The sequence below is a fragment of the Cupressus sempervirens genome, chromosome 4 (assembly GCF_028749045.1).
Source record: "Cupressus sempervirens isolate cs-2001-9-10 chromosome 4, ASM2874904v1, whole genome shotgun sequence".
NCBI lineage: Eukaryota > Viridiplantae > Streptophyta > Pinopsida > Cupressales > Cupressaceae > Cupressus > Cupressus sempervirens.
Genome location: NC_143121.1, coordinates 412,086,676 through 412,114,637, shown reverse-complemented (window position 1 = coordinate 412,114,637; position 27,962 = coordinate 412,086,676). Strand labels below are relative to the sequence as shown.

The 27,962-nt window shown below is 37.4% G+C and overlaps 1 protein-coding gene across 1 annotated transcript; it reads right to left on the bottom strand.

The window, feature by feature from the left end:
- Positions 1–648: 648 nt before the first annotated feature.
- LOC149561797 (Ribosomal protein L17 family protein) lies at positions 649–27,773 on the bottom strand. Its single transcript, XM_089825322.1, has 2 exons — positions 27,397–27,773; positions 649–1,297 (listed from the first exon to the last, which is right to left on the bottom strand). The coding sequence occupies exons 1-2, from the start codon at positions 27,611–27,613 to the stop codon at positions 891–893; spliced, it is 624 nt and encodes a 207-aa protein (XP_089681448.1). The 5' UTR covers positions 27,614–27,773; the 3' UTR covers positions 649–890.
- Between the last annotated feature and the right edge of the window lie 189 nt (positions 27,774–27,962).

Below are 27,962 nucleotides of genomic sequence, written 5' to 3'. Positions count from 1 at the left end.
TTGGAGGTCTGGAAGTTGTACATTTGTAATTGGCCGTAACCCAGAAGGCCTTACAGCTGGGCATGTATGCTGAATATTTGATGAATCAATAAATATATCCTTGTTCTCTCTTTCCTTGGCGCTGTTCCTCGTGTTTGCTTCCATTGTGTTAGCTCTTGCAAGGTGGTTTGGATAGCTAGGTGTGCCTTTGGCCCTAGTTATTCATCCTTTGCCTGCATCATTCACTAACGGAAAAAATTCTTAAACATAATTCAATTTTGGCTTAATTAATGTATCAATGATTGGACATAAAGCGGCAAAATTAAAGCTTAAAAAATAACAGTCTCGTATATATCTGGAAGTTACAGTCTTTATAAATAATGCAAAGAAATGAAGTAAATCAGTAACTTTCTTCTCTTGCTGGACAGACTGGCTGCTTCTCTTTTAACAAAAATAATTAGAGAACTATGAGTTAGAGCCAAAAAAATGTATGGAATGCTGCCTGGAGTTTTTGGTTGTCATCATGGTAAGTAGATACTAACACTATAAAACAGGCATAGAATGAAAATTAGGAATTTGGGAAAGAAAATAGAAACAATGTTCTGCAAGTCTGCCTTATAGCCCTGTCCAAATTGATGGTTGATCAAAGTACTGGAATACAGACAGACATTCTCTTTTAGCCCTATCTTAATTAATTGCTGCTCAAGGATTATAATACAAAACAATTCTTTCTGCAAATCCATGGCCTGAGTTTCAACACCATATGAAATAAAGCAGATGTTTACTCCATTAGAAGTAGCTTATGCCAAATAAATGGCAACAAAACTGAGTTCCAATTCACTAAGAATATACAAAACAGTCAATTTGTCTCAAACCAATATTGTTTACAATATGCGCATCAGCCCTAGAAACTAGACAAGCTCGATGAATGCCATTGGTGCATTATCACCTCGCCTATTTTTAGTCCGTATAATTCTTGTATATCCACCATTCCTTTCACCATATCTCTCCTGAACCTCTGCAAACAAAGCATGCACCAATTGTTTATCATAAATAAAGCCTAATGCTTGCCTTCGTTTATGTAATGTTCCTTCCTTGGCTAATGTAATCATTTTGTCTACATATTTCCTCATGGCACGGGCTTTGGCTCTTGTAGTCTTAATCCGTCCATGTCTAAGAATCTCTGTGGTAAGGCCCCGCAGCAATGCACGTCTCTGGTCAGCAGGTCTGTTGAGCTTTGCTATACGTTTACCATGTCTCATGCAAAAGAATCTTGTTCCTCCCAGCAAATCAAAGTTAGAGCTAGAAAATTCATGCTCTGGAAAGAAATGAGCAATCCATTAAAACTAGCACGATATATTGCACTGATTTGAGTAAATATCTATAGCTTATGAATGAACATGACATCTACTATAATGTCATCCCAAGTGGTGAAAACTAATTGTCACTATTAGCATAATATAAAGTGAATTCAGCAGAGCATCCAATATCTTGAAAGCAAAATTTGTGAGTTCAGGGTAAGAAAATTTAACTTTTTCAATATAAGTCAAAGTGATCATGTATTCTCCTTATGCTATACAAATGATGAAACATAATTAGAAACCAGAGTAAGCATAAATTAACTTTTTCAATATAAGTCAAAGTGATCATGTATTCTCCTTATGCTATACAAATTGTTAGAAACCATAGTAAGCATAATAGAAAGAGAGTGATATAATAATTGATTTTGTCAAATAGACAATTACACCATTAGGCATGTTGACTTCAGATTTCACTTTAAGTGAGGCACTCTGTAAGGAATTTGCTTTTATCTACCAAGCCAAAATGGAAGAGGCTGCTAGCACAACCTGGAGATTAGCTAGGGGTTACCTTACCCTCGTGAAAGAGTTTTCCAAAATTTACAAATTGGGAGCTACAGGTTACAAATGCAAGGCTTCATACATGGTAGAGCTCATCTTGAGTTAACTAATAAATTTATCTGTGAGTTTTCGCAGACTTGCAACTCTTGCCTAGCGATAAAATCATGTAGCTTTATCCTTGGTAGATCCAGGCTCTAGCTGTCTGTTAGCTTGAAAATGTACACACGAATTCAATTATAACAAGTTAAAACTACCAGTCGTTTTCATTTCCCTTTCACTGCATAGGCATTTGTTCAAGGAAAATAAGTACTTCTCATAGACAAGAAGAATGTAGCAACAATTTCATATTTATTTTTTATTGACTTTCTCAGGCCTGACACCGTATAAGATCCTAATGGTTTAAGATGATGCCTACCAGCACCGAGACTTGCTTTCTATAAACCAAGCCTAGCATGTCTACCGAACCAGAATTAACTGCTCTTTGTAACTGTGGATATAATTATAATGAGTTAGTAGTACTAAGATCCCCTGCAAATTTTTGTTCCATCTCATTGCATTGCATTTCTTTAAGGTAAATAATTACTTCTCATAGACTATAAGAATTTAACAACAAACTTTATATTTATTCTTCACTTAATTTCCCAGGCCTGATATCATATAAGATCCTGTTAGTTTATGACAATGCCCATCAGCATCAAGCCTTTTCTTCTATATAAGCATATGACTAGAATTAGCTGCTCTAAGCAACAACGAAAAAAATGCCCACGAAATTTGAGAAATAAACAAAAAGACATTGAACAAGTTAACACAAAATGAAGACCAGTATTTGGCCTTGAAAAAATTACAACCAGCAAAACAAATACCAAAAAATTTATTTATCTACAAAACAAGAAAATGGGACCTGCATAAGCCAAAGAATAGATGAGCAGCACTTGCTTTATAAGGATTGACAAAAATAACTTATGCTATTGATATGATTTATAGTGGACAGTTCAAGCTGCTTTGTCGAGCCCCTACCAGGCGAGTGGGGAGGGTGGGAAGATATAGTTGGGGTGGGTGGAGCTAAGGGCATTCATGGATCGGATTTCTGGCTCATCCCATATACCTAAATACCAAATTATCCTATCCTCTCTTGATCAAAATTGTTTGCGTGCTAAAATTGCGAAAGATCACACAATAGACTCCAAGGTTCATTTTGTGTTTGATCTTGTATGTGGATAAGCTCACTGGTTGATGTGATTTTCTGAATATCACGAGGGGCCTTACATATGTTCATCATATTGATTTCAAATCATACTAGATGTGGGAGCTATAGAAAGATAATGCAATGAAGTACTTTTTGGGGGTTTTCACGAAATATGCGGAAATAAAAGGGAAAGGGTTCAGAGATTCTAATCTACTCCTAAGGGTAATGACAGCAATAGATGCTACTTTGGTAGACAAATTCTTCAATAACTGAGTTCTGCTTCGCCAAGTTATACTACAACGATACGTGAACTGGTGCAATCTTCAAGGGTTTGCATAAATGATTTTCTTACCACTACAAACACAATTAGAATGATCAATGCCCGTGAATGACAAAAGTTAAGCATACACAGATGTGAGGTCCAGGCTAACTTTGCACAACAACTTACAATCAGCAATCTGTCAAAAGTGCGAACCAAATGAATTCATCAATACACCGTATTTTTCAGTTGCAACCAAAACACTTTATCTAAACAATCTAATCTAATGAGGGAATTATGAAACCAAGCAAGCACCAAGGCAAATCAAATAATCACTAAACTTCAATAAAAATTCTATTGTCTCAATAGCTCTTAGCAACAATCTCAAAGTTCCAATACTTTATGAATGAGAAGTGAGGCCTTTATGTAGGTCCCCAATTGCAATGGGTGACTCAGATTGATACAATAATTGATGGCTCAAATTTTGACATGTCAGCCCTAATTAGCGTTAGGGCAAGGAAAAGAAAATATACATTAATGCACGGGTCAACTTTGACCAACCAAGAAAAATCCACTACCTTCGTAATAAATGTCGACTAAGCATGTTCCCCCAGGAAGAGAGTGGGGTGAAATAAATGACCACTATGCAATAAATGCATTCATTACCTATCTTTGACCTTGGCGTTTGAATTCTTGGAATCTACCCAATATAGTCTTCAATTCATCAATACTGATACTTGGTGTTGATTCCTATTTGATTTCCAAGGCTATCATTGCTCACTCAAATTTCCTCAAGCTATCCTCCCATTCTAGCAACAAGTCTTGGGTTGTATGCATGCCATTTGACAATGTGGAGAAGTTCTCAAAGTCACCCATCGTGAAGAAGTTCAATCAGAAGGAATCATTCAATCAGCTTTCCAAGTTTCTCATTGTTATTTCATCTTCAGCCAACCTTTGTGATTGCAATGATGCAACGATGTTGAAGACTTCCTATCAGATATTCTCGGTTATCCCTTTCAAACATATAGACTCTCCAATGAAATGTTCAAACATTTCCTTCACCATGAGCATTGCACCAGACTATTAAGCAAGATCATATGCTTCTCCTTCCTGAATGACACTACCACTGACCAACATTTGCCTAGGTGACTCCATCAAACTCTATAAGTTGGAGATCCTCTCAACCTGATAAATGTGCACATCCTTCCATGACTCCTCCATGTAATGAAACAGGGAAAGTATATTTAATTCCCTACCAAGAACTTGTACGAAGTCCTTAGTATGCTTATATGCCTCATTTTGAATGCCTTCAATCCAAACTTCTGCTCTCTAAGCAACTCTTTTGATCATGTCTATGCCCTCTACTGATTCAATCGGAATAACTAGAGGGGTAAAGGATGAGCCTTCTTCTCTCGCTAGACGAGGTAGGTTTTTTATGAATTCATGCAAGGCTTTAATCTCGCCTTTCACCCTCTAATATTTCTCTTCAAGCTTCTTAATCTTTTCTTTCATAGCTTGTATTAAATTGTCAAACTCTTCCATGACCTGCACATGCGAGGCATGAGCTAGATCAATTTATGTAACATTGCACTCATCTGGCGCATATCCTTGGTCTTGTCAATTGCAAGCGTTGCAATTTGCAAAGTTTTGGATCCTAATTCTTCTCTAATAACTTTTGCAAACTTCATTGCCTTTCCTTTCTCTTTTGATTAGATGATTTGGTCCATAATTTCTTGTAGTTCAACTATAGAATCAACTTCCTTCTCTTGATCTCTCTGAATCCTTTGCCTCACCCACTCTGGAACACCAACACTTTGATCCTTCTGCATTGTTAATGGCTTTTGTCCTTGCACTATTCTTACATCAATTTCTTACACGACTATAGGACTTTCTGCCATTGCTTCAAGAATTTTTGTTTTTCTTTTTGGGAAGGTCTTCCACCATCATCTCTTTTCCCAGTAAGGCACCAAGACTTTCTTCAGTGAGCATATCTTGTTCCCTACTTATTCCTTAAGTAGGCCTCTAATAAGCATTGACACCCAACATGTCATGCATCGACCTAGTCAAATGCTCTTCTTGCTTTTACATCCTCCTACTTGTTTCTACTATGTAACTAGCAAAAGTGCCTATCTATTGTACACTAGAAGTCCGACTAGGTGAGGATGGAACATTTTCAGACCTTTGCCTTTTTTTGTGGTTCTTCAATGTGCAGCTCCTACCTCCTCTTTGTGTGTGTTTCTTGAGCAACACTTTTCTCCTTTCTCCATTCTACGTCCTGATAAGATTTTTCCTTCTTCCATTTTTCCTCCCAAAGGTTGTTTTGCTCTCTCATCTAGCAGTGGTTGATGATCTAGCAACTTGTATGTCCACTCATCCTTTGGTATGGTCATCCTATCAAATTTTCATTCAATCCACCACTTTGTAAAGTCCAAGATTGGTTTTGATGATGCATCAAGGTCTGTAATCTCCTCCTTTTGCTAGTCATAGGGATGTGTGACCTCCCTTTCTGGATTATATCACTTTTGAAAGATTTTGCATGGTCTAATGATGTTCAAGGGGGAGTTTGGAATGCATCCTTTTCCTAATCCCATTTTTATTGGCAACATTAACCCAAGAATCCTCAAGGTACACTCTGTGTTGGTATCTTACACCCGTTGTTCTTATTCTGTCGTCAAGATCAAAATCAAACCTTTCTTGATAGTGTGGCAAATGGAAGAAATTCAGCTCATCTAGTGATCTCTCGGCCACTCTCAAACACAGGCACATTTTGACTTTGTCTTTTTGGATGAAAATCAAGAAATCCAACCCCAACTTCTTTCCTTTCTAAATTCTATCATATATTGTCAACTACCAAGTGAGTTCCAATAGGACCATTTTATCTGTTGGATATCTTGGGAGTCTATATGGTTGTAAAGAGAATCCCTACAACTAGATGTATGGAAAAGTGGGGAATTGAATAAAACATGCTCCATACTGCTCTACTAGCTTCATTGCTCCGATGGATGATTTTAGTTGAAGACTTTTCCTCAATGTCCAAATGATGCACTTTGCAAATGCATCGTTGACTCTAACATAGTCATCCTTGGCACCTAGATGTAATTGAGGGTAACATGCACTTTCAAGCGTAGATTGCCACTCTGAACTGTCCCTTTGCACCTTAATCCCTCATATCTTGTATTTTGTGCCAACATATAGATGACATAGGAAATCATGTAAATCTTTCTTGATTATTCTAGGTTCATCAACTTCTTGTCCAGGTTGCACTAATTTTACCAGCCCAACTCTCATGATTGTGCTCAAATAGTTGTTTGACAAAATGCCACATCTACACCTCGAACAAATAGGAATGTGAAACACCAAAGATTTTTCCTCATGCCTAAGTCTTTGTATTCTTGGTGAGAATCCAACCATGCTAGCTCCTTAGGCAATTTGGTGAAGTGGACTTGTTCTTCCTTATCCATTTATCGTTTATGACAATCTCACAACATTGAATCCTGGAGGTATAAACTTTGTTTGTTTGTTCCTTTGTCTTCAATACTAATTTTTTGGATGAAGGGATTCCAAATGCTCCCAAAATGGTTAGCGGAGAGAGATCCGCAATGACCTTTCCTTCTGGACCCTTGATTGTCTTATCTCTGGAATCATAATGTTTTGCATATTTCACGGTCAACTTAGGATGCTGAAAAGGAGGGAATCCAGCTGCAGCTACAATTCCACAGTTCGCGATCCAAGCAACCTAGTGCGTAGGGAGATGATCTTTGGAACCGAACATCCTTCTATGTAACTCGTTCATGTCCAAGCATCTAAGGTTGGTATCTCCAATTGCTGACCATTTTGAAACAATCTTGAATTCTTGATAGAATCCCCTTTGTTTGTTCTTTATCAATTGTTTATGGTTACATTTGTTCCTCTAGACTTTGCCATCTCTCTTCCCAACAAAATGGAAAAAAAAATTCATATAAGAGCATAATAGAAAGAGAAAAAAGCTGATACAATTTCTCCAGAAAGAAGAAAATTCAAAAATTTCTCCAATTCCTCTTGAGTTGGATTTTGTCTCTTACAAAAATTTGTGCTCTTTCACAAATTTTTGAACTTACTGAAATTTCCCTTTCTTCCTAAAGTTCACATCTCTCTTGAATCTTTCAATTGGAAGCAATTTCACGCTTTTCATGCAACTCTTTGTCTCTCTTCAAAAATTGCACGTTCTTCAAAAAAAACCTTTTCAGAGTCCTCTCGTAAGCCTTTTGAATCTTCAAGCTCTTTTTCTCAACTTCCTCTTTAAACCTATGCGAGGAATGTAATAAGAGAGGACCTCTTATATACACTTCCAATATGAAAAAGTTGCTTTAAAAACTGTGGGCTAAAATTAGTCAACTGCATTTACTTAGCTTCCAAGTTTCCACAATAAATGCCATTTGTCATGGTTTTTCTTCCAATTTTTAAAACTTGCCGATTTGAGTGTTTTGTCTTTATAAAGAAGTTTTTCCATAATTTTCTGCAAATCCAAAGAAATCAATTTATTTTGTTTTTATCATTTTTGAACTTTATTGCTTTTTCAAATTCACAAAATAATGTGTTTTCAAAATTTCCCATTTTTCTTGATTTTCTCCAAGAATTTTTGCATTTCTCCAAGATTTGCAATTTTGAAAATTTCCAAATTTTTCAATTTGAGCAAATTCTGCAAATGGGCTCATTTTGCACTTGGGTGCACATTTGGTAGGGTTGTGGAGTATTAAACTTTCGAACATTCCACAACCAAAGAGGGAAATTGCATTGGCATTTACATGTAGGCACACTTCAGGAGTAGTGGTGGAGTTTGGAGTTTTCGACAATTCCTTAACTAAAGCAATTATGTGCTTGTGCCTATTTTGAAAGTAGTCACGGAATTTCCTTTCTTTGAAACTTCATTCCTTATCTTGTGTCGGGAATGCACTGTATGTGCAATTTGGGGCTTGTTGCATGTCATGAAGATGAAAACAAAGAGCTCCTCACTTCCCTTCAAAGGCCTCCTTTTTCATTTCAGAATATATTCAAGCTTGTTGATAAAACATTTGTGGACATGTCTCATTCAAAAACTTTCCTTCATTCCTTTCTATTATTCACCAAGCATGCATTGTCTTCCACCGTTGATTTTGCAATGAATGGGATTCTGGGATTGTCTTTCTTTGAATTACCTTAAACAATGTTGCAATCCTTTTGTGAATGGTCATCCATTGGTATTAAAAGTAAAAATTTATTTCCTCATTCTCTACCACCTTCCTCGTGCACTATTGGGATAATTCCATATAAATCATGTTAGGGCAATTGAAGGGCCTCACATGAGTTTCCTTCCTCTGTTCTACGTATGAAGTGCCACAATTCGCATCCTACATTGAGGGATGGATACATGTTTTGTAGAAATCTCTTCATCCATACTAATTAATCTTGGGTGTGAATGTATGCAATTGTTGCTAGACCAAATGCGAGAATCACATTTTGAGGCCTCTATAGTAGACATTTATTTCCACAAGGCACGATTGGGAATTGTCATGGGTAGCTTCTCCACAGTGCATTCCCCTTGTTTATTGCCATAGGACTAGAGTGTTTTTCTTGCTCCATAAACAAAAATACTATCCATGGTTATATTGTGTGCATAATCTCCCTCTACTAGCAACAAACTTAAATGGGTAATTGTTATTCCTCACTCTCCTTTGTTTGCAAAACTATATTTGGATGTATGTGATGCCAAAATTGCATTGGAAATGCAATACAAGCAAGTTTTGTGTTCCTTTTCCCTCTAGCAAGCTTTATGTTTGAATGGACACGTGGGTAGTCCTTCATGTGGATGATTTGCATCACCAAATGCAACATCAAAGGCATTTATAGCTTGTGTGCACAATCTTTATGGCACAGATACATACACTGCAACATATTTCATCCTTCAAAAGTATATTTTGATCTTGAATGTTCCCCTAGTATCAACAGCCTTTCTGGTAATGAAATTTAGGATGTTTTGATTTCTAGTTTTCATTATTCCACACAAATCTTTAAAACGGCAAGATTTTCATGCAACTTTGAATGGGATTCCTAAACTACAATAGATTTGAATTTCACAACAATTATTTGCATAATATTTGGGTACCCCATAGTGATATCATTTCTCTGTTGACGAAGGGTTTCATCTTTTCGGGCCAATACTTTGTTGTCTTTCGTGCCTTGGAACTTGCTAATTCAGTTCTGCATTTTAGGATAATTTTAAGGACCAAATCATAAATCTTCCTTCCTTATGAGCGAGCGCAATAATTTTTGATGAAGTTCCTTGACTTCATTGGAATCGCACTCGGATGTGATGGGAGCACATCCGGGGTAGCACTTTTGAGCACTCCAATGTTAAAATGTGCTTCTAGGAATCTTTGTTGTTTGCATTAATTTGCAAAAAGTCTTTATACTCCTTGTTTTAGATTTACATCTTTAACCACGTCATCGATGTTGAAGACTTTCACGTTTTTTATTTCTTAGTACATAGGCACATTTGGATGTTTACTCAAATGTTCACATATCGAAGCTAACCAAAAACTGTTTTATTCCCCCCTTCTTTTAAATTGACTTCTTTTAGGCTTTGATTCTAACAAAAATTGACAGGAGGAACAAACTTATCATTTAACCTAGCTTAACAAAATCTAGCACTGTTTCCTCTTCCTTGAATTCATGGGTATCACATAGCTAACCCTTAAGATGTTTATAATGTCGTTAAACAAGCAACCCTAAGGAACTTTCTTAGCATTAACTATCTCAAGTCTCTAGAAAACAGACATTTTTCTTCCCATGCATATGATTTTCCAACAAATGCCAATCTTCATCTTTCTCCCACCATGCACTGCTAGAATGTTGAACTTTGAACACATTGACATAGGCATGCACTTTCATACTTTTGAATGTGTCCCTGCCTTTTGAAGAGACTACGCATATTCCTGGGCCATTATCCAACATACTTTGACACATTTACAATCCATCAAATCACTATCCATAAAGGCTTGAGATCTTATAGGCTATCTCTAAGGAATCTAACTTCAAAACCCAAAATGAAGAAGTACTTCAAAACTAGAATCCTTTGGGTTGAGGAACAAAACTTGACTTCGAACTTGGCTTATTTCTAAAATGACTCAAAAATCATATTTCACCTTACAATCATGGGTCCAACAGGAATTCAAAATTGAAATTGTAAAAATGCAAAGGGGGGCAAAGCTCAACTTAGGACCCAATCAAAAACTAACCATTCCTCAACTAGGAAAACAAGGATCTTCGAAGACTAGAGCTAGAGCTTCTGAGCCAAGACCAAAAAGGGTCAAGAAAACTGTAAAGACAAGGGGTCCCATTTGAAATGGATGATGTGTGATTAGGTCATAAAAAATATATATATTCATGCCTCTTAGTCAACCAGAGGCATATCTTTTGGTGAACAAGTGCATAGTGGATGGTTTATATCAAGGTCACCGGGAGACGGGGAGACTTTCAGGTCTCCGGTACTGGTATTGGTACCGGTACGACAATTTTTCAAATAGGAGACAGGGGTACTTGGAGACGGCAAATTTTTTTATTTTTATTTTTTTTTAATAGTTTAAAGAGTCTAATACTAAAAGTAAATACAAAATTTGAAAATAGTAATACTGTAAGACTAAAGTAAATAATAATAGTAATGTCACATTAAAAATTAAAATAGACTCATAGAGTCAGATTTCAAAACTCACATGATCACAATATTGTATCTCATAGACATATTTGTTTTTCGAATAGTGCATATGATCACAATCATATCAGATTGATAATCGCTGAGATTATCATTACATATTCAAATTTTAAATTCAAAAAAGTAAAGTTTGATGCTGAATTGCTGATATGCAAACAAAAATGAACACTTTGTACAATAAACAAAAAATAGAAATATATCTAGTATTAGTATGTCGATGGTACTATCATCTATTCCACAAGGTTGTGATCATCCATCTCAAGGTCTTCAGCTATCATACTCTCCAAAAAATCATCACTCTTCAAAAATATTTTAAATGATTTAATCATTTAAATTGTTGAATAAAAATAATTTTTTTAAAGTGTTTCTAATGTTTTTAAAGTTATTAATTTATTAAATAAAATATTTTAAATGATTTAATCATTTAAATTGTCGGTGGTCTTAATTTTTGTATTACAAACATTAAAATGAGGGCTAAAATATATAAAATTATTTAATATTATATTTTACATTTATATTTTACCAAGGGACTTCGGGGAGACTTCATTTTTTGGATTAGGAGACGAAGAGACTTCAGGAGACTTCGTCATGAAGTCTCCAACCTTTTTTGAGGCCTCCGGAGACGCGAAAAGTCTCCGACGCGCGTCTCGGTCTCCGAGACACAACTTTTAGGGGGGGGACGGGTCTCCCGGTAACCATGGTTTATATTAAAGACCCTTGAGGGTTACTTTTCAAGCAAATTCAATAATGTTGTGTATGAAGAGCAGAAATAAGAGGACATTCAAGAAGATTCGTAAAATGTTTTTTAAGCAAATCTATGAGTTGTATTTAATCTCATTTTTGTCAAAAAAATTGGAGCAAACTTGCACAAGATTTATGGAAGAGTTTTTGCAAAGACTTGGACAAGATTATGTGCAGATTTTAGAGATGTTTTACATCGGGAAGTTCGCATAGATTTATAATGCTATTTGAACATTGAAGCATTCCATTTTTTGATGTTGGGAGGTTGGTAGCTCTCATTGAAAGAGACTGGTGTCTCTTGGTGGATTAGTGTCTCCTATGGATTGGTGCATACAAATTATTATAAAGATGATTTCATTTTGCCGAGGCTGGATTTGGACTATAGACCCAAGCAGCTATTCACTGCGGTTTACTCCCAGAAGAGCTTCCACATTAAATCTTGTGTCTCTTATTTGTGTGGATGCATTCAATTAACAATTACCCAAGCAGCTATTCACTGCTAGACCCAAGCAGCTATTCACTGCGGTTTACTCCCAGAAGAGCTTCCACATTAAATCTTGTGTCTCTTATTTGTGTGGATGCATTCAATTAACAATTACCCCCCGCCCCCCCCCCCCCCCCCAACATAAGTGTGTCTGTTTCTTCAGATATTCCATAAGTGTAACAATAAGTAATGAGCCACATAAAAACTTATTTCCTACTCTTGTACTATTGATAAATGATTTGTTTTCTCAAGGGTGCATGGAGGGTCAAGTTTTCAAGACCAATGGCTTATATGGGTGACAATGTTGATTCAACCCTCAAAACAATACGTAAGAAACAACAGCCAAGGTATAATAACCAGCAATCATATCTAATTAAGAGTCCTCCAAACTTGAAAACATTCATATGCAATAAAAAAATTAACTAGGTTGCACGGGTACACGTACCCACACCCCTAGTATGCGTATCAACATGCCCAAGTACTAGGGACACGTACCCAAGTATCAGGTACTCAATGGAGAGAATCATAGCTAAGGACCTTGATTAAGATTTCTGAAAAATAAATCAGTTTTTTGTGTGTATCAGCTTGTTGTTTATCAAGCTTAATTCAATATGTAATCAGTTTGAGACTTTGATACGTAAACTTTATCACTGTTCAAGTCAGAAGTTTACCATTTGCAATATGTCATTCTCCTATGATTTATAATCTTCTTGTTCATGTTTAAAGTCTGCCTTCTTTGTTTTAGATTCAGGTTAAAACAGGTTTTGAAGGAACCTGAAAACCTTAATAGAAAATCAAAAGATATTCAAATAAGCACAACCAGGTTTTACAAGGACCTGAAACTTGCAGTATGAAAGTAGCAAACCAAGTTTTGCAGGGACCTGAAACCACAAAAAAGGACCAGAAAACAAAACCAGGTTTTAAAAAGACCTGGAACCTAGAGTTTAAACAAACGGAAGAAAAACCACCTAAGAAACCCCAACCAGAGACCAGTAACCAGAACCACCACCACTAGCTATTGCAGTTCCTTGATCATTTTCCCCACCTCCTTGCCCGCCTCCACAGTGTTTTGAATTATGCCAGCAGTAGCAAAACCAACTCCCCCAGTAGCCTCAGCCTCCTTCCTTGAACTCTGTCTTGTTCTTTTGCTTGGCCCACCAAGAGACATGATTTCCTCATTATTTTTCTTACCCAAGCTAGCAGCAACCACACAAAGGCTTGAAGTGGCTTGTTCCATCTTGTTACCACTTTCTCTGATCAAAAGACGGAGCTCATGTTCATATTCCTTTAACTTCTCTGGGATATTACCAACCTGCTCTTCCATCTGGATGATCTTAGCCCGGTCAGTTTCCTGGTCTTGCTGCATCTTTCCCATTCTTTTTTTCAATCATTAACTCGTTGTACATCCAAGAATCACTTTGGAAAGAGGAGTCTACCTTAAGCTTAGTAGTGTGAAGGAAACAAAGCGAAACACCCATGCCAATTGGTTCATCCTTCTCCTTCCCCGTATCTTCCTCCAAATTTTCCTCCCTATCTTTCTGGGTTGCTCACTCTGGTTTTTATCTTCTTCTCCAATATCTTCCGACCCTATATTTTTGTCATTGCTGTCCTCAACCTCAACCTTTCCAGACTCACCTTTGTTGCCAGAGTAGCCATCCAAATTGGAACTAAAGTCCCCCATCTCCGTATTCTCCTCGTTCTCCATATTCATTTCATCATTTTTGTCTGAATTTTCAGATTCGGTAATTTCCTCAGCATTTTTATGAGGTGTCCTACTTTAGACTCTTCTTTTTCACACTTACCCCTTTGTCTCCCTTACTCTTCCTTGAATGGGTTTCACTAACAGAACCTCTCTTTTTCTTAAAGGTCAGGGAAGAAATAATGGCCTTACTCTTACAGTAATTTTCAATTAAAAGGACTAGCCCTTCATGTAAGACAGGATGGGAATCTTTTTTCATATGGGCTTGAAGGCTTTGAAATAAGGAAAACCTCAAATAAAACGGAAAAGAGATCCTATCCTTGTACCAAAAATGATTCAGGAAACCAAAATGAGATTTATGAACTCTTTGTGCCCTACCATCAAGAATGAAGTACTCATGGATGCAAGAGAGAACGTCTCGCCAAATAACTTTTATTTGATTCAGCTCATAAAAATCTTCGTTTTTCTCCAATTTTTTCTCCTCCTCTTCTGTCTTCGGAAATTTCTTGATTGCTGCATTAGAAATATTGGTTTCCTTGCTGAACTTTATTCCCTCCTTAGGAAGCCCTGTGACTTCAGTGGTGAAATCTTCAATTAAGTGAATTGTTACACCATGCATGGAAACCCAATCTTCGATCCAATTTTTAAAGAAGGCTTCCATGATATGAGGCTTGTAGCCATGAAGGCGCTCCAAGTAAGTAGTAACATTACCCTTCTCCAAAATCTGCCAAACAAGGGCTTTGGCCTTCCACGCTTTATAGTTCTTTGGCTCCTGTTTTCTCGGTTCCCTGCCCATATTCAAAAATTGTGTTTCTCTGTAAAATGCCAAAGTAGAGCAGACTAGGAGAAATTAAAAATTGAGAAGAGTCGAAGTACTCATAAAAGCAACCAAGGAGCTCATTAAAACGCTTACATGCCAAGCATAGGTAATAATCACTTTTAGGTACTTCCTTGGGAATATAACATTGTCCTTCGTATTCCCACCTCCGTTTATCATTAAATTGCTGATCTTAAGCAATCTTACCTTCTATTGCATGAGTTCTGTCATAATTAATAAGTGCTTTCAAATCCACACTCTTGTTGAGGTCATCATGCCACCTTAGCTTACTTTCCTGTTAGACAGCCCGGTTCGCAATCCAGTCAGCCACAGTGTTTCCTTCACGGTAGGAATGAGAGAGAATGACTTTATCAAATTTATCCATTAAGGTTTTAATTTCCGTCACACTAGCTTCAATAGACCATGTAATCGAGTTTTTTCAATTAAGCATATTTAGGGAATCTCCTTCCATCTAGAGGTAACGGTAACCAGTTTCCACTGCCAGCCTCATCGTATAAAGAGTTGCAGTAGCCTCAACTTTATGACTAGTTGAGGTACCAATGGGAATGGCAATAGCATCTATAACATTACAAGTATGATCCCTCAATACCCCTCCGCATCCCGCTTTGCCAGGATTTCCTTTGGCAGCTCCATCAAAATTCCCTTTGATCCATCCCATAGGAGGAGCCTTCTATTTAATATTTAGTCTTTGATTTCTTTCTTCATTTTAGAACCTGTAGTTTGCATTGGAATGTCAATTTGGAAATCTTCAATGCACTGTCTCTTGAAGTTTTCCTTTATAGCTCTGACAATGTTTTGGCCAAGCACCCATTCAGGCATTTCTTTGTTTCTGAATATTCTGTTATTTCTTTCTTTCCAAATTCCCCACCAGAGATGGGGAAGAGTAATTTTCCACAAGAAACCAGCATTGCTATCCTTAGACGAGCAATTCCAGCTCTGAAAACAGTGTTCAATGTTATTATGATGGACCCAAGCAATATTCCAAAAGTTGAGGATAGTACTCCAAACTTTTTGACTATAAGTACAATTTAAGAACAAGTGGTCTCTATCTTCATAACCTTCTTTACATAGGCTGCACCGGTTAACCACATTTATGCCTCTCTTTTGCAGATTGTCCTGAGTAAGAATTTTATTCTGAAGCAATATCCAGTAAAAGATATTAATTTTTGGAATAAGACCTTTTTCTCTCAGCTCTAGTCCACAGAGGTCGAGCACCTTTCTCCTTAGATTTGAACACAGATGAAACTTTGAAACAACCACTGGGATCAGCACTCCATATCATTTTATCTTCCTTATGAGAATACAAACAAAAGGCATTCAACATAATCTGGATATTATGAAAATCCTGGTTAATATCAATAAGGCTAACCCAACTATTGTTAAACCAGTAATGTCCCACAAGATTGTCATACAGTTGCTTACATTTATCAATCTGGATCATATCCTCAAAATCCTCAATCAAAGGATGGTCCAAGATCCAAACATCTTCCCAAAATCTAACCTTCTGTCTGTTGTGAGGTTTTGACACCATCGCCCCAAAAAAATTTAGGGACCCCCCTTTTTTGATTGCCTCGGCAATAGTTTTTGAAGTTGTCCAAAAGTTTTTTTTGAGTTTTGAAAATTTTGAGCCTTGGACACCTTCAGGCCAGTCGGAGAGACTTAGCTTATTTTCACCCGCTGTCAACTTGATTTTCCAAAGCCACCAATTTCATCCTTAGGCCAAACAAATTTCAAAGTTAATTCCAACTTGGCAGGATAGAATGGTAAATTTTGTACTTATACGTTTTCTTTTGAAAATTTGGATATAATTGTGTAAATTTGGATAATTTTCAAAAAATAAAAATTTTGTTAGATTTGGGTTATTTGGAAAATCTTGAATTTTTTTCGGTGAGGAAATTAATTTTTGTGAAGATGAAATCAAATTGCAAAATCGATTTTAGACTCTAGAGAAATGATTTATTTGTGTTAAAAAAATTATTTGCTTGGTAAAATCGATTTCAATTGAATTACAAAAATTGGCTTTAAATGGATTAATATTGCTTTGAAAACTCTTAAGCCTTTAATGAAATTGGTAATTTAATATTGAAAAATGGCTTTCGATTAGCCAAAATCCAACTTTAATGACGTATTAATTACTAAATCCTCATTAAATGAAAATATTTAACACCCCCAAGGCATTATTTAATTTCTTTTTGCAATTTAGAACTGATTGGCAATTTTAAAAGGCAATTTTCATCATGGCAAAATTAATTTTGGTTAAGTATTTAATTGTGGGCCATAATTTTGCATTAATTATTTGTTTTTCTTTTTCCCAGGGTCCAAGTCGGCCAACTTAGAGGGAGTAAGAAAGTTAGGTATAAGAGGAGGCCTCTCTCCCATTTCCTCCTCACTTCTCCCTTCTCCCTCTCAAGGTGTTGGCGATTTTGCAAGAGCAGATCTGCACTCTTCTTGCTTGGCTAATTTTGTGGGACCGAAATTTGAGGGAGCCGAATTTGTGGAAGATAAAATTATGATTTTCAAGAGGGGCTGCGATTTTTGCCCTAGGTTGGGTAGTTTTATTTGGAGGTGAATTACATGGTAAATTTTTAATTTGCAAGTGGTTTTGAAGTTCTTGAGGTCTAGTCCTAATTCCGAAAAGTCGTTGTACGATTATTGGTTAAGGTGAATTTTAATCATTTAGAGTTGAAAGGGGTCCTTAAGCTGACATCGTTCTTTCGTTCTAGTCTAAGGATTGCTTCCCTTGGTTGTACTTGCCTTCTGGTCCACCACTCTACCATCCCATAATAGGGCAACGAGTATGGAGCATGTTAGTGCGAGTAAGAATCCCAAGCGGACAAACACTAAGAAAGACAGAGAGAATATGATGCCCAAAACACCCTTCTTCTCGAAAATGAAGCAAATAACCGACACCAATATCGGTGCAGTGGACATGATACGGATGAAGGACAAACTAAAAGAACGACAATCCCCCTTGGCAAAGAGGATATCAATGAGACAGATTTTGGATCAAGGTTGGATGAGTTAGGAAAGGTTGCTATCAAGAAAAGGCATTTGGGCACCCTTTCCTCTCTCAATGCTTTTATTGGATTTGCGAAGGAATATGAGAAGAACCATGAAAGGATACTACAAGCAGCAAGCGGCGTGGTGAAGTCAACGGAACTCAAGGCGAAGCACACACCTTGTCCTCCTATGGAAGAAGTTAATGAAAGGCTAGCTAAGTTCATTGCCTTAGCTAAGAAAATGAAAGAAAAGGGAAAATTTATATTAGAAGATCATTTGATGTAAGCCCAAGTGGCAATTTCTCTTTCTTCTAGAATAGGACAAGTATCTATTTCTGATTGGCCACCATTTTGGTGCCTTCTCATTGGTTGCCACTTTTTGAACTTTTTTCATTGGCCCATTGATGAGGTGGCGGCTTCTCATTGGCCGATGGGGTGGCAAACCTAATTAGGGTTTTGAGGATCCAATCTGGATCATTGATCTTATTTTGATCTCCACCGTCTGTTGTATTTTTGGCCCCTATATAAGGCCATTTGCTCTCATTTGTAAAGTGTTGGAGAAATTGTTGCGAAGATAATACCAAAATTGCTCTCTTTTTCATTGTTGCGATTTGCATGTTAATTAAGAACATTGGGTGTTATTGCATGTTTTCTACTTCCACTTTGTTAGATTTCTTTTCAAGTTGTTGAAGCAAATTTCATTTCAAGTTGTTTAAGCAAGAGTAAAGTAGATGGATAGTTGTAGGGTAGCATTGTTAGATGTTTGATAGGGATCAACACTAGACCACTAGCATCCTAGTGGCTTGTTGGGAAGCTTTGTGTGGACACTAGTTTACTTTCCTTTCAGTCCTTGCATCTATGGAGGTGGGGTCGTTGGTTAACCTTCATTAGGTTCGATCCCCGTCTATTTGCTAACCTTCCATTCGTAGGAATAGGAGTAGAATAGTGAGTAGCTGAGTAGTCGAAGTTTAGAAAAGGAAGTTAGAGAAGTAAGTCAAGTATCAGAACACATCTATTCACCTTCCACCAACATTGTTTTTCCACCAACATCATCATTGGTAGACACATCCTACATCATCACCACCATCAACATTATCTACCACTCGCATGTTTCACAAACCCATCACCATCACCTTCATTCCACCAAAGTCCAAGTCATCCTTGAATGAATAGTGTACGGCTGCCTATGTGATTACCAGCAAATCGCATTGATAAAACTGAGCGAGTTTCCATCGGTGTAAGGAACATTGGAGTTATACTCATGTCTTGTGAGCATTCACTTTTCAAGAGAGGAATTGTATGTTTGATACTCCGTATCGAATATCCAATTACTAATATGTTATGTAAGTGATACAAAACTCGCATCAACATTATCTGGCGCTAGAAGGAGGGCCTGATCGAGGTTCATAGGAAGGTTGATTTGAAGCGGAGATTGATGAGGAATGAGCTTTCAAAGTTAGATTTGAGATGAGAGATCTCTTTTAAAAGTTAGAAAATCAAAAAATTCAAAAAATCAAAAAAATCAAAAAAATTCAAAAAGGAAGAAGAAAGTTTTCTCAATGGATAGACGAGTGGACATTCATCCCATTTGGTCTAATTTGAACTAAAGGTTACCTCCATTGAATTTGTCTCAACTTGCAGCATCAAAGAAATGTAGGATACATGGCACTACGGATCATGGGGAGATGGATTGTTTGGTGTTTCTCTTAAGAGTGGACATGGCGTTAAGAGGAAAATTTTCTTTTTCACAAATACATGAGCCTGCGGTCTTTGTCAATTCAGAGGAAGATTTTCTTGTTTTCAAAGAGGATATCAAATCTAGGGAACCAAAAAACAGATGTGGAAAAAGTTATTGGTGCTTTGCACATAGTCATATATTCAAAGTCTACTTGCCCATCTTGCCAAGACACTATCGAATTGGTCGAGTTTCAATTGGGTTGGTATGAGGAAATATCAATGGGGGGTGGTAAGAATTTCTCTTGGCTTTCAAGTTGGACACCAAAGAATGAAGAGGGTGAGATATATCAAGATGATATGGTTGATTCTAATGTTCAAGACAATCGAGTGGATGAACCTTCACACATTATATCAGGAGGTGGAGAGGTTGATAAGAAAATTGAGGAAACAATTGAGTTTATCCCAGAGAGAGAAAGGATAGTAGGCAAAGGTCAACATGTGATCACACACGAAGAACTACAAATGGAACATCGAAAGGTGGACGAAAAGGAAATCTTTGGTGATCCTTCATGCATAATTCGAGTGGAAAATCTTGAGGATGGGTTGCAAGAAGTTTCAAATATCCTTAAAGAGGAAGATAATCAAGTGGGTGAGTTGAACAAGGAATTACAAGATATCACAAGAGAGTTCAAACACGAAGAAAATATTGATAAACCAATACAAGGCACTATCTCCACCACATTCTTTGGGGGGATGCTTGAAGATCCTATAGAAGAAATACAAAAGGAGTCATTGCCCAAGGCCTTTCAAGGTGATCAAGTTGTTGCAAGTGGCATGATTCACCATCAACTTTGACCTCCAGAAATTTTGCCTCTTGAAATGGGAGTTGATGGGCAACTCACAAAGACGTATGATGTTTCTCCTATTAGTCTTGAAGGTGCTATATTTGGTGAGAGTCTACATAAAGAATGGCAAGATGTTCCTGAAGAGAGTTCAAAGGGAAATTACATGCTAGATGATGCAGCTTCTATTGACGAGGATATGCAAGGATTGTCAAATGGTGATCAAGTTGCTCCCATAGAAAGAGAAAACAAAGAACAATTTGGGTTGATGCTACAGTTGGATATTGTGTTCAAGCAACTTGGAGAGGTGTTTGATGGGGAGAATATCAAGGAATCCTTGATTTTTGAGGATACACTTGAGGAGATTCACAAGGATTCATGGTTTACTATGCACAGGGACAAGCCCCCAAAGGTGATATTTCATGAGCTTGATTCCAAGATTGATCCTTCCTGGACTACCAATGAGTTCGGTGTTGATGCTATTGGGAGGGTTCACCACCAACTTTGACTTCCTGAGACCATGGAGAATTTGCAGGTTCCATTTGAATTTGGGTCACACCAGGTTGTTTCTTTCCTTGCTCTTAAAGATGAAAGGTTTGAAAGTTTTTATTTTGATTATGGAAATTCTGGAGAAACAACTTGTATTTGGATTAATCATGGGCCCTATGAGTTGCCTCAATTGTTGATCTTGCATGATAATTTTCTAGAGTTTGAGTTTGAGGTGACCAAATTTTTTTCGAAGTACAAGGATGAGTTTGCGAGATTGAGAACTATCATCCAAACCTTGTTACTTTTGAACATCCTTTCTCCATACCTCCAAGATTTCTAAGTTCAAATACCCCCCATGGAAGCAAACCATACACAATGTAGAAGCGGCTGAAACCTACGCTTGCATTGTCAAAATACTATATGAAAATTTCACTTCGGCTAAAGCCAAATCCCAATTCGCAGGTGTATTGCCAACAAAATATCTCAACATGTTTCCAAAACTTCGATTAACAACCTTCGTTTGGCCATCTATTTGGGGATGATAAGTTGAACTAGGACTCCGATTTGTCCCTAATTTCTTCCACAAAGTTCTCCAAAAATGTCCCACAAATTTAGTATTCCTATAAGATATCATGCTTTTGGAATACCATACAATCTCACCACTTCTTTGAAAGACAAATTTGCAATATTAGTAGCATCCTTGACCTTCTTACATGGTATAAAATTAACCATTTTTAAAAAACTTATCCACAATCACAAAGATTGAATCATTGTCTCTTTGAGCAAACCATAAACAAAATCCATACTTACAGAGTCCCATGGTCTAGATGGAGCTAGTACTGGCGGATATAAACCAGCATTCTGACTCCTTCCTTTGGCATGCTGACAAACTCTACAGCTATCCACATATCCCTTGACACCCATTTGCATCTTTGGCCAATAATAATGAGTACTTAGCTGCAAATTAGTTTTGGCCTTTCCAAAATGACCAGCGAAGCTGCCACAATGTTTTGCCTTTAATATTATCTATCATAGAACCTCTAGGTATGCACAATTTGATTCCCTTGAACAGAAAACCCTCCTATAACATATAATCTATCCATGGTCCCCTATTTCTACTGATAGGATTGCTGCAAGCTTCAAATGCTTCCTTGAAATCTGCATCATCTACATATAACTCTCTCAAACCTTCAAAGCCAACACTGTTAACAATAAACTCTTTCTACTTAATGCATCAGCAATCTTAATCATTTGCCCACTTTTATGCTTATTAAAGTCAGGCAAAGCAAGACTGGGCTGCTCGCTCACCTTTTGCTTAAGATTTCTAAAATTTTCCTCAGGCTAATGTGTCTATTCAAATTGTGTTTTATGTTTCTCCCCTTAATGGTTCCCAGAATAGAAGCAACAATATGACTGAAATTATTTATGAACTTCCTGTAAAAATTAGTGAGGCCAATGGAAACTTCTCACCTCCATACAACTCCTTGGTGTTAACCAATCAACAATGGCTTGAACCTTCTCTCTATCAATCTTTGGACACCACAACGTGCCCAAGTAAACCAATTCGGTCGAAGAAATACACATTTCTTGAGGTTAATCTGCAACTTTTCTTCATGAAACCCCTCATAACCAACCTCAAACGCCCCAAATGTTCCTCATTTGACCTGCTAAAGACCAATATGTCATGAATATATATAATCACAAATTTTTCGAAAAAGGGTTTCAAAACCTCATTCATAAGCCTCATGAAAGTACTAGGTATATTAAAAACTCCAAATGGAATAACTAGGTGCTTAGAGTACATCAATAGTCTTGAATCATTTTCTACTCATCTCCAAGTTTGGTCCTTATCTGATGGTAACCACTTTTCAGATCCAATTTAGAAAAATGCATTGAACTACTTAAACATTCCATTAAATCGTCAATCCTAGAAATTGGAAATCTATATCTAATTATTAATCTTATTAATAGCCCTAGAATCAGTGCACATTCTCCATTCACCTCCTTTCATGGGCACCAAAACAATAGGAACATCACAATGGCTAAGACTTTCCCTTATCAAACATTTCTTCAGTAGTTCATCCACTTGCTTTCTAATCTCCTCATTCTCTTTGGGAGTCAATCCATATGCAACCTTATTTGGTAGGCTAGCTCTAGGTATCAAATCCATATGATAACTTATATTCCTCATAGGTGGCAAGTCATCCAGCAACTCTGTTGCAAGAACGTCTTTATGCTCCTCTGAGATTTGCATTTCTTTTAGCAAATCATATAGTTTTGTAGAAGTAAGCACCATTGTAGGTTTAAGAATCAAAGCAAACCCTACTTCATCAATCTTCATATCATGTAAGAAAACTTAGCACCATTACCTTATTGCTGCTGTCCCCATCTTGTTCTTGCATAGGCATCAAGGTATGCATAACTCCATCCTTCCCAAAGGTGTAAGTGTTGTCTCTCCCATCAAGTACTGCCTCCCTATCAAATTGCCACGATCTTCCAACAAATAAATGGCATAGATCCATAGGCATAACATCACATGGTGCATTATCCTTATAACAGCCAATCTGACATTCAAAAGAGCTTGTTGATAAACCAATAATCGGTGCCCTTTTGTAACCAAAAGACTTTATATTGTGCAAGATTTTCAAGTTTCTTGATACCTAACTTGTCTACCATCTCTGTGGCTACAGGATTATCTGTGTTACCACTATCAATAGTCAGTTTGCAGCACTTACCTTTTGACCTCAATTTGGTTTTAAGCAGTGCCTTTACTTGAACCAGTTCTGGGCTCTCTTTTGGTGGCTTCAACAATACCCTCTCAGACAGCAATTACTCACCTCATTTTGGTTCATCTTTATGGTGTGTAACAGTGTAAATGACCCCACGCTCTCTTGGTCTGCTTGAACAATTTGATTGCTCCTTTCAAACTTGGTATGCCCTCCTTGTGCAGATTCTGGACATTCCTAACTTTTCTAACCAGCATATTGGTTACACTTAAAACATTTACCAGCAAAGCCTCTTCCTCTTCCGTGAAAACAACCTCTTCCATATGATCTTCCTCCTTTATTTTGATAACGTCCTCTTTCACTATTTGCTGCCCCACTAAACCTAGCAGTTGTTTCCCTCTTTCAGCTTCCTGTCTTCTTCCTATAAATCCTCTTCCTCTCTTTTTTTTTTCGCTTCCTCATTAATTTCTCCTCTGCTTCGAGGGCTAGTTAATAAGCCTCTCCAAGGCTTCTAGGGGATGCAAGACTCAACTCGTCTTGCAAACTATATTTCAACCCATTCAAGTACCTTGCCACTTTCTCCATGTCTTCTTCACTATGCCCAGATCAGATCACCAACCTATAGAGCTCTTCAGTACAGTCCTTGACTGACATATCATTTTAACTCAAGTTCTGCAATCTTCTAAAAAATTGGTTTGATAATCACTCGGAAGGAACTTGGCCTGCAACTTCACAAGCATTCAATCCCAAGATTTAATGTTTCCTTATTCTTATTTTGTCTCTCAGATCCCACCACATTGCAGCATGGCCTTTGAGCCTTGTACAGGAAAACTTCACTCTCTTCTCTTCTGCCACTCCTTCAAACTCATAATACTTTATGGAGTTCACGAATCCAATCAAGAAGTTCCTTTCCAATGAGGCTTCTGGAATACGTAAAAACCTCTACTTTCAGTTTAGCGCCCACACTGATAATTGCTCTTATTAATCTCTAATCCTCCCCAACTGGGTCTGCAATAACACCCTCACTGATTGGGGTTCCTCTACTTCTTCAACATAACTGCCTTCATCAGTCACTACACCTCTTCTTTGGGACCATTCTATCGCATCCAACCTTGCCATAATAGGCTGCATCATTTCAAAAGTCCCTTCTTCTTGACCTTTCCTACCTCCTCCCCTATTCATTCTCCTAGGAGGCATATTATTTATCCCACAAACTCCCAAGTTCTTAAGGCTCTGACAATCAGATGACAGCCTTGAAGACAAACAGGGGGCAAAAGATACTTAACAGCGAACAGAGACAAAGAAACAATGAACAACATCAAAATTATTCCAATGATGTCTTAATCAAACAGTAATTGAAACAGAGAGACAGGAACCAGATAAAAGAAGACACGCAGAATCCAAATGCTTACTGGAGGCTGCTTCTGCAGAGAGCCAAAACAAGAATCTCAGAACAGAGATTCCAACTTCATTTTGTTATTCCAGACTTAAGTACAGTTACAAATATAAAGAAACAGAGACTTTTGATCCTTCAAAGATCAATCAGACATGAATATCAACTGCCAAGACTTCAAGTCATTTCCTTCAATCGGTCTGTGTGGATTTCTTGAGCCAGATTCAGAGTTTCACATGCCTTTCTTCTTGACTTCACTCCTTACACCCATTCAATTCCTTTTGTGAATATCCCCATCTTTCTCTCTTGGCTAAAGCCCGCTCAAGGAAATCTATGCCCATATGAAAGAGACATTTTCCACAAATGCTGACCAACCATTTGGTTCAGTTCCTTTAAATGTCAACTAATTCCACAAATAGTTTTCTTATTGGCAATAGGAAGTTAGGACTGGCAACAGGAACTTGAAAGCTCATTCTGCAGACTAATAAAATGACAAACAGGCATGAAAACATCAAACAATAAAACCGAAAATCATTGAATCAGAATAGAAATCCTGTAAGCGTGATGCTCCCGCAGCAATCTTATAAAGCATTTTGGACTGAGACACACACTATCAGAAACATTGTCATTTTTTGCTAAGTTTGTTTCACTGGTATAAGGAGTTATGGAGCCCGCCAATGTTTGACTGGACAGTGCTGAGTATTATGAATGTACTCAATGCAAATCTATAAATTGGAAATGCCCACCGGAGAGCCCTTTATAATTTATTTTTTGTTTAACTGTCTTTTTTTAATTTTTAAAGCTTAAAACTATTACATACTACCATTCAGAGCTTTTTATATATTGTTCTTCAATGATGACATTCATGTTGTACGGATATTTCCACAACAGCCTTTTATGGCATGTGATACCATCTGCATGCCTACTGGGTGAAATTTACTAAACTATATGCACCTCAGCTACAGACCCAAACCAAAAAGCACCTAGCATTTAGAATAATATTCACCTCTATGAGCATCACCAAGATCCAATGAGTGTTAAATGATCCATTCATTCTCATGACAGATGGGTTCGTGTGAACCACTACTCATGAAACATGGGTCAATGAATTTGACTCAAAAACTCCACAGTTGAATCCTGATAGCAATGTCACAATTAAACTTGCTGTGGAAAATATCTCCTACTTAACCATATTCTAGTAAAAATAGAAAGATAGTGGATATAACCAAAAGACTTGTGTTTTTGTGTTAAGTAATGATCATTGATAATTATTGATGGATATACTTGTAAGACTAACTCTTGCATTGTAGTACTTATACTCGTGTCCATATTCCCCAATACACCAACACACATGCATATAATAATCTCACCCAAAATCTATGAAGCTGTACACATAGAAACCTCATTTGCTTGGTTGACAAGCTGGCTAGGCCATGACCTCTATATACCTTCATTTCAACTGAGTGCCGCCATCCAAGTATCCAAAACGGCTAAGTTGTCCCTATAAGAGGAATGGGTTGAGAGGAGCACTTTAAGATAGGAAGATGGAGAGAGTATGTGTCACTTGAAAATCAGTAGAGCACTTAAATGACCTTAGGGCCAATAGTATCCCACACCTGCAGCATTAGTGCCACATAACGCACTTGAACTCACATTCAAATAAGTCAAACCTCAACTCAGCTGAGGTAAGAAAGATAACTTTTTTTCTAGATCTTGGAGGTCCTCAAAATTTGAATGTCGATTATGAGAATATTGCAAATTTCTATCTTAATAACAGCTACAGCTCAGTCATAAAAGCTGTAGCACAAAGCCTGATAGCTTAGAAAATAAAGTAAAGATGGTAAAATTTTGGAAGTGAGCTTTCAAAGAAAATCTACTAATCATGCAGGAATCCTACAACCCTAGCTGACAGCCTGGCACCCAAGGAATGTGGGTAAGTATCCAACACATATCTCTTTGGGAGTCAGGACATGGTTTAACAGCCTCCAGTAAGAATCATAAATAGATGCATCTTTTGGGAGAAACAGCCAGCTCAACTTCGTATTAAATAGGGTCCCAAGTTCAGGTCCCGTCGATTAATGCTGAGGGGGATATTGTTGGTGAGTGTCTAGCATATTTAGCATTTATGATATAGTTTAACAGCCTCCTGTGAGATCCTTAATTGAAATAGCAACAGTTTTCTGAATAGATGGCAGCTTAATTTCTGATAAGGAATAAGTAGATAGGCAAGGTATATTTTACTGCATAGTGTGGTTAGAAGATTGGAAGTTGAGTGTTTACTATTTTTCGTTCCCCTTGCTGACTAGGCCTGAACGTAAAAAACCCACCCCTTATTGGTTTATCTTTGAATGAAAATAGATTTTTCAAAAATAAAACTGAATTCAGGTAAACAAGGAGGAAGTAAGAAGGAAAAGCACTCGCAGGCGACCAAAATCAATGGAGAAATCGAATTGGGAAGAAGAGTAAACGCATTAAAGCAACCTAAAGGAAGCATCTTACCTGATTTAAATTGAAGACAATTGAGTGAAGCGAAGCTTGACAATGACAGTGCTCTCCATGAATGATTTGTGCGGTTCTGCTTCTCCAATTTGAAGCCTTTACTCATCGGGAGTTCAAAGGAAGGGAGAGCGGGCCTTCCAATGGCAAGAGAAGGAGAATAGCCACATTTTACGGAAGGTAATGCTGAGAGGAGCGAGGACGTTGCCCAGCAAGCCATTTCCGCACTTCAGTCCGCTCTTATCCACAACAAGTATATTTAAACCCTAGCTAACTAATCTTGGAGAGTGCTCTTCGCGAAGCTTTAGATTTGGTGGCCGTGTGGCCATATTTATCGAAGACGCCCTTTAGCACGTCGAAGGTTAAAAAAATTTAGAACTGATCGTGGAAAAGTTGTAGGCACAAATAATTTGTACGTCGAAGTTTGAAGGACCATTTCGAATGGATAAATGTCATAAGAAATTTGTTCAAGAGACGTTAGTGACCCTAAAATCTGTGCCGGGTCAACGGGCCTTTGGGCCCTTGGTCTATTGGTAAAGTTGAATGGCTCACAAAGAGCCCACCAGGAA

What these genes read in the sequence shown, in the direction of transcription:
- LOC149561797 (XM_089825322.1), bottom strand. Translation starts at nt 27,613, where the DNA reads ATGGCTTGCTGGGCAACGTCCTCGCTCCTCTCAGCATTACCTTCCGTA. An exon ending in TTGTCTTCAATTTAAATCAG is followed by an intron (nt 1,298 to 27,396) that starts GTAAGATGCTTC and finishes ATTTCTTTCCAG; the next exon opens with AGCATGAATTTTCTAGCTCT.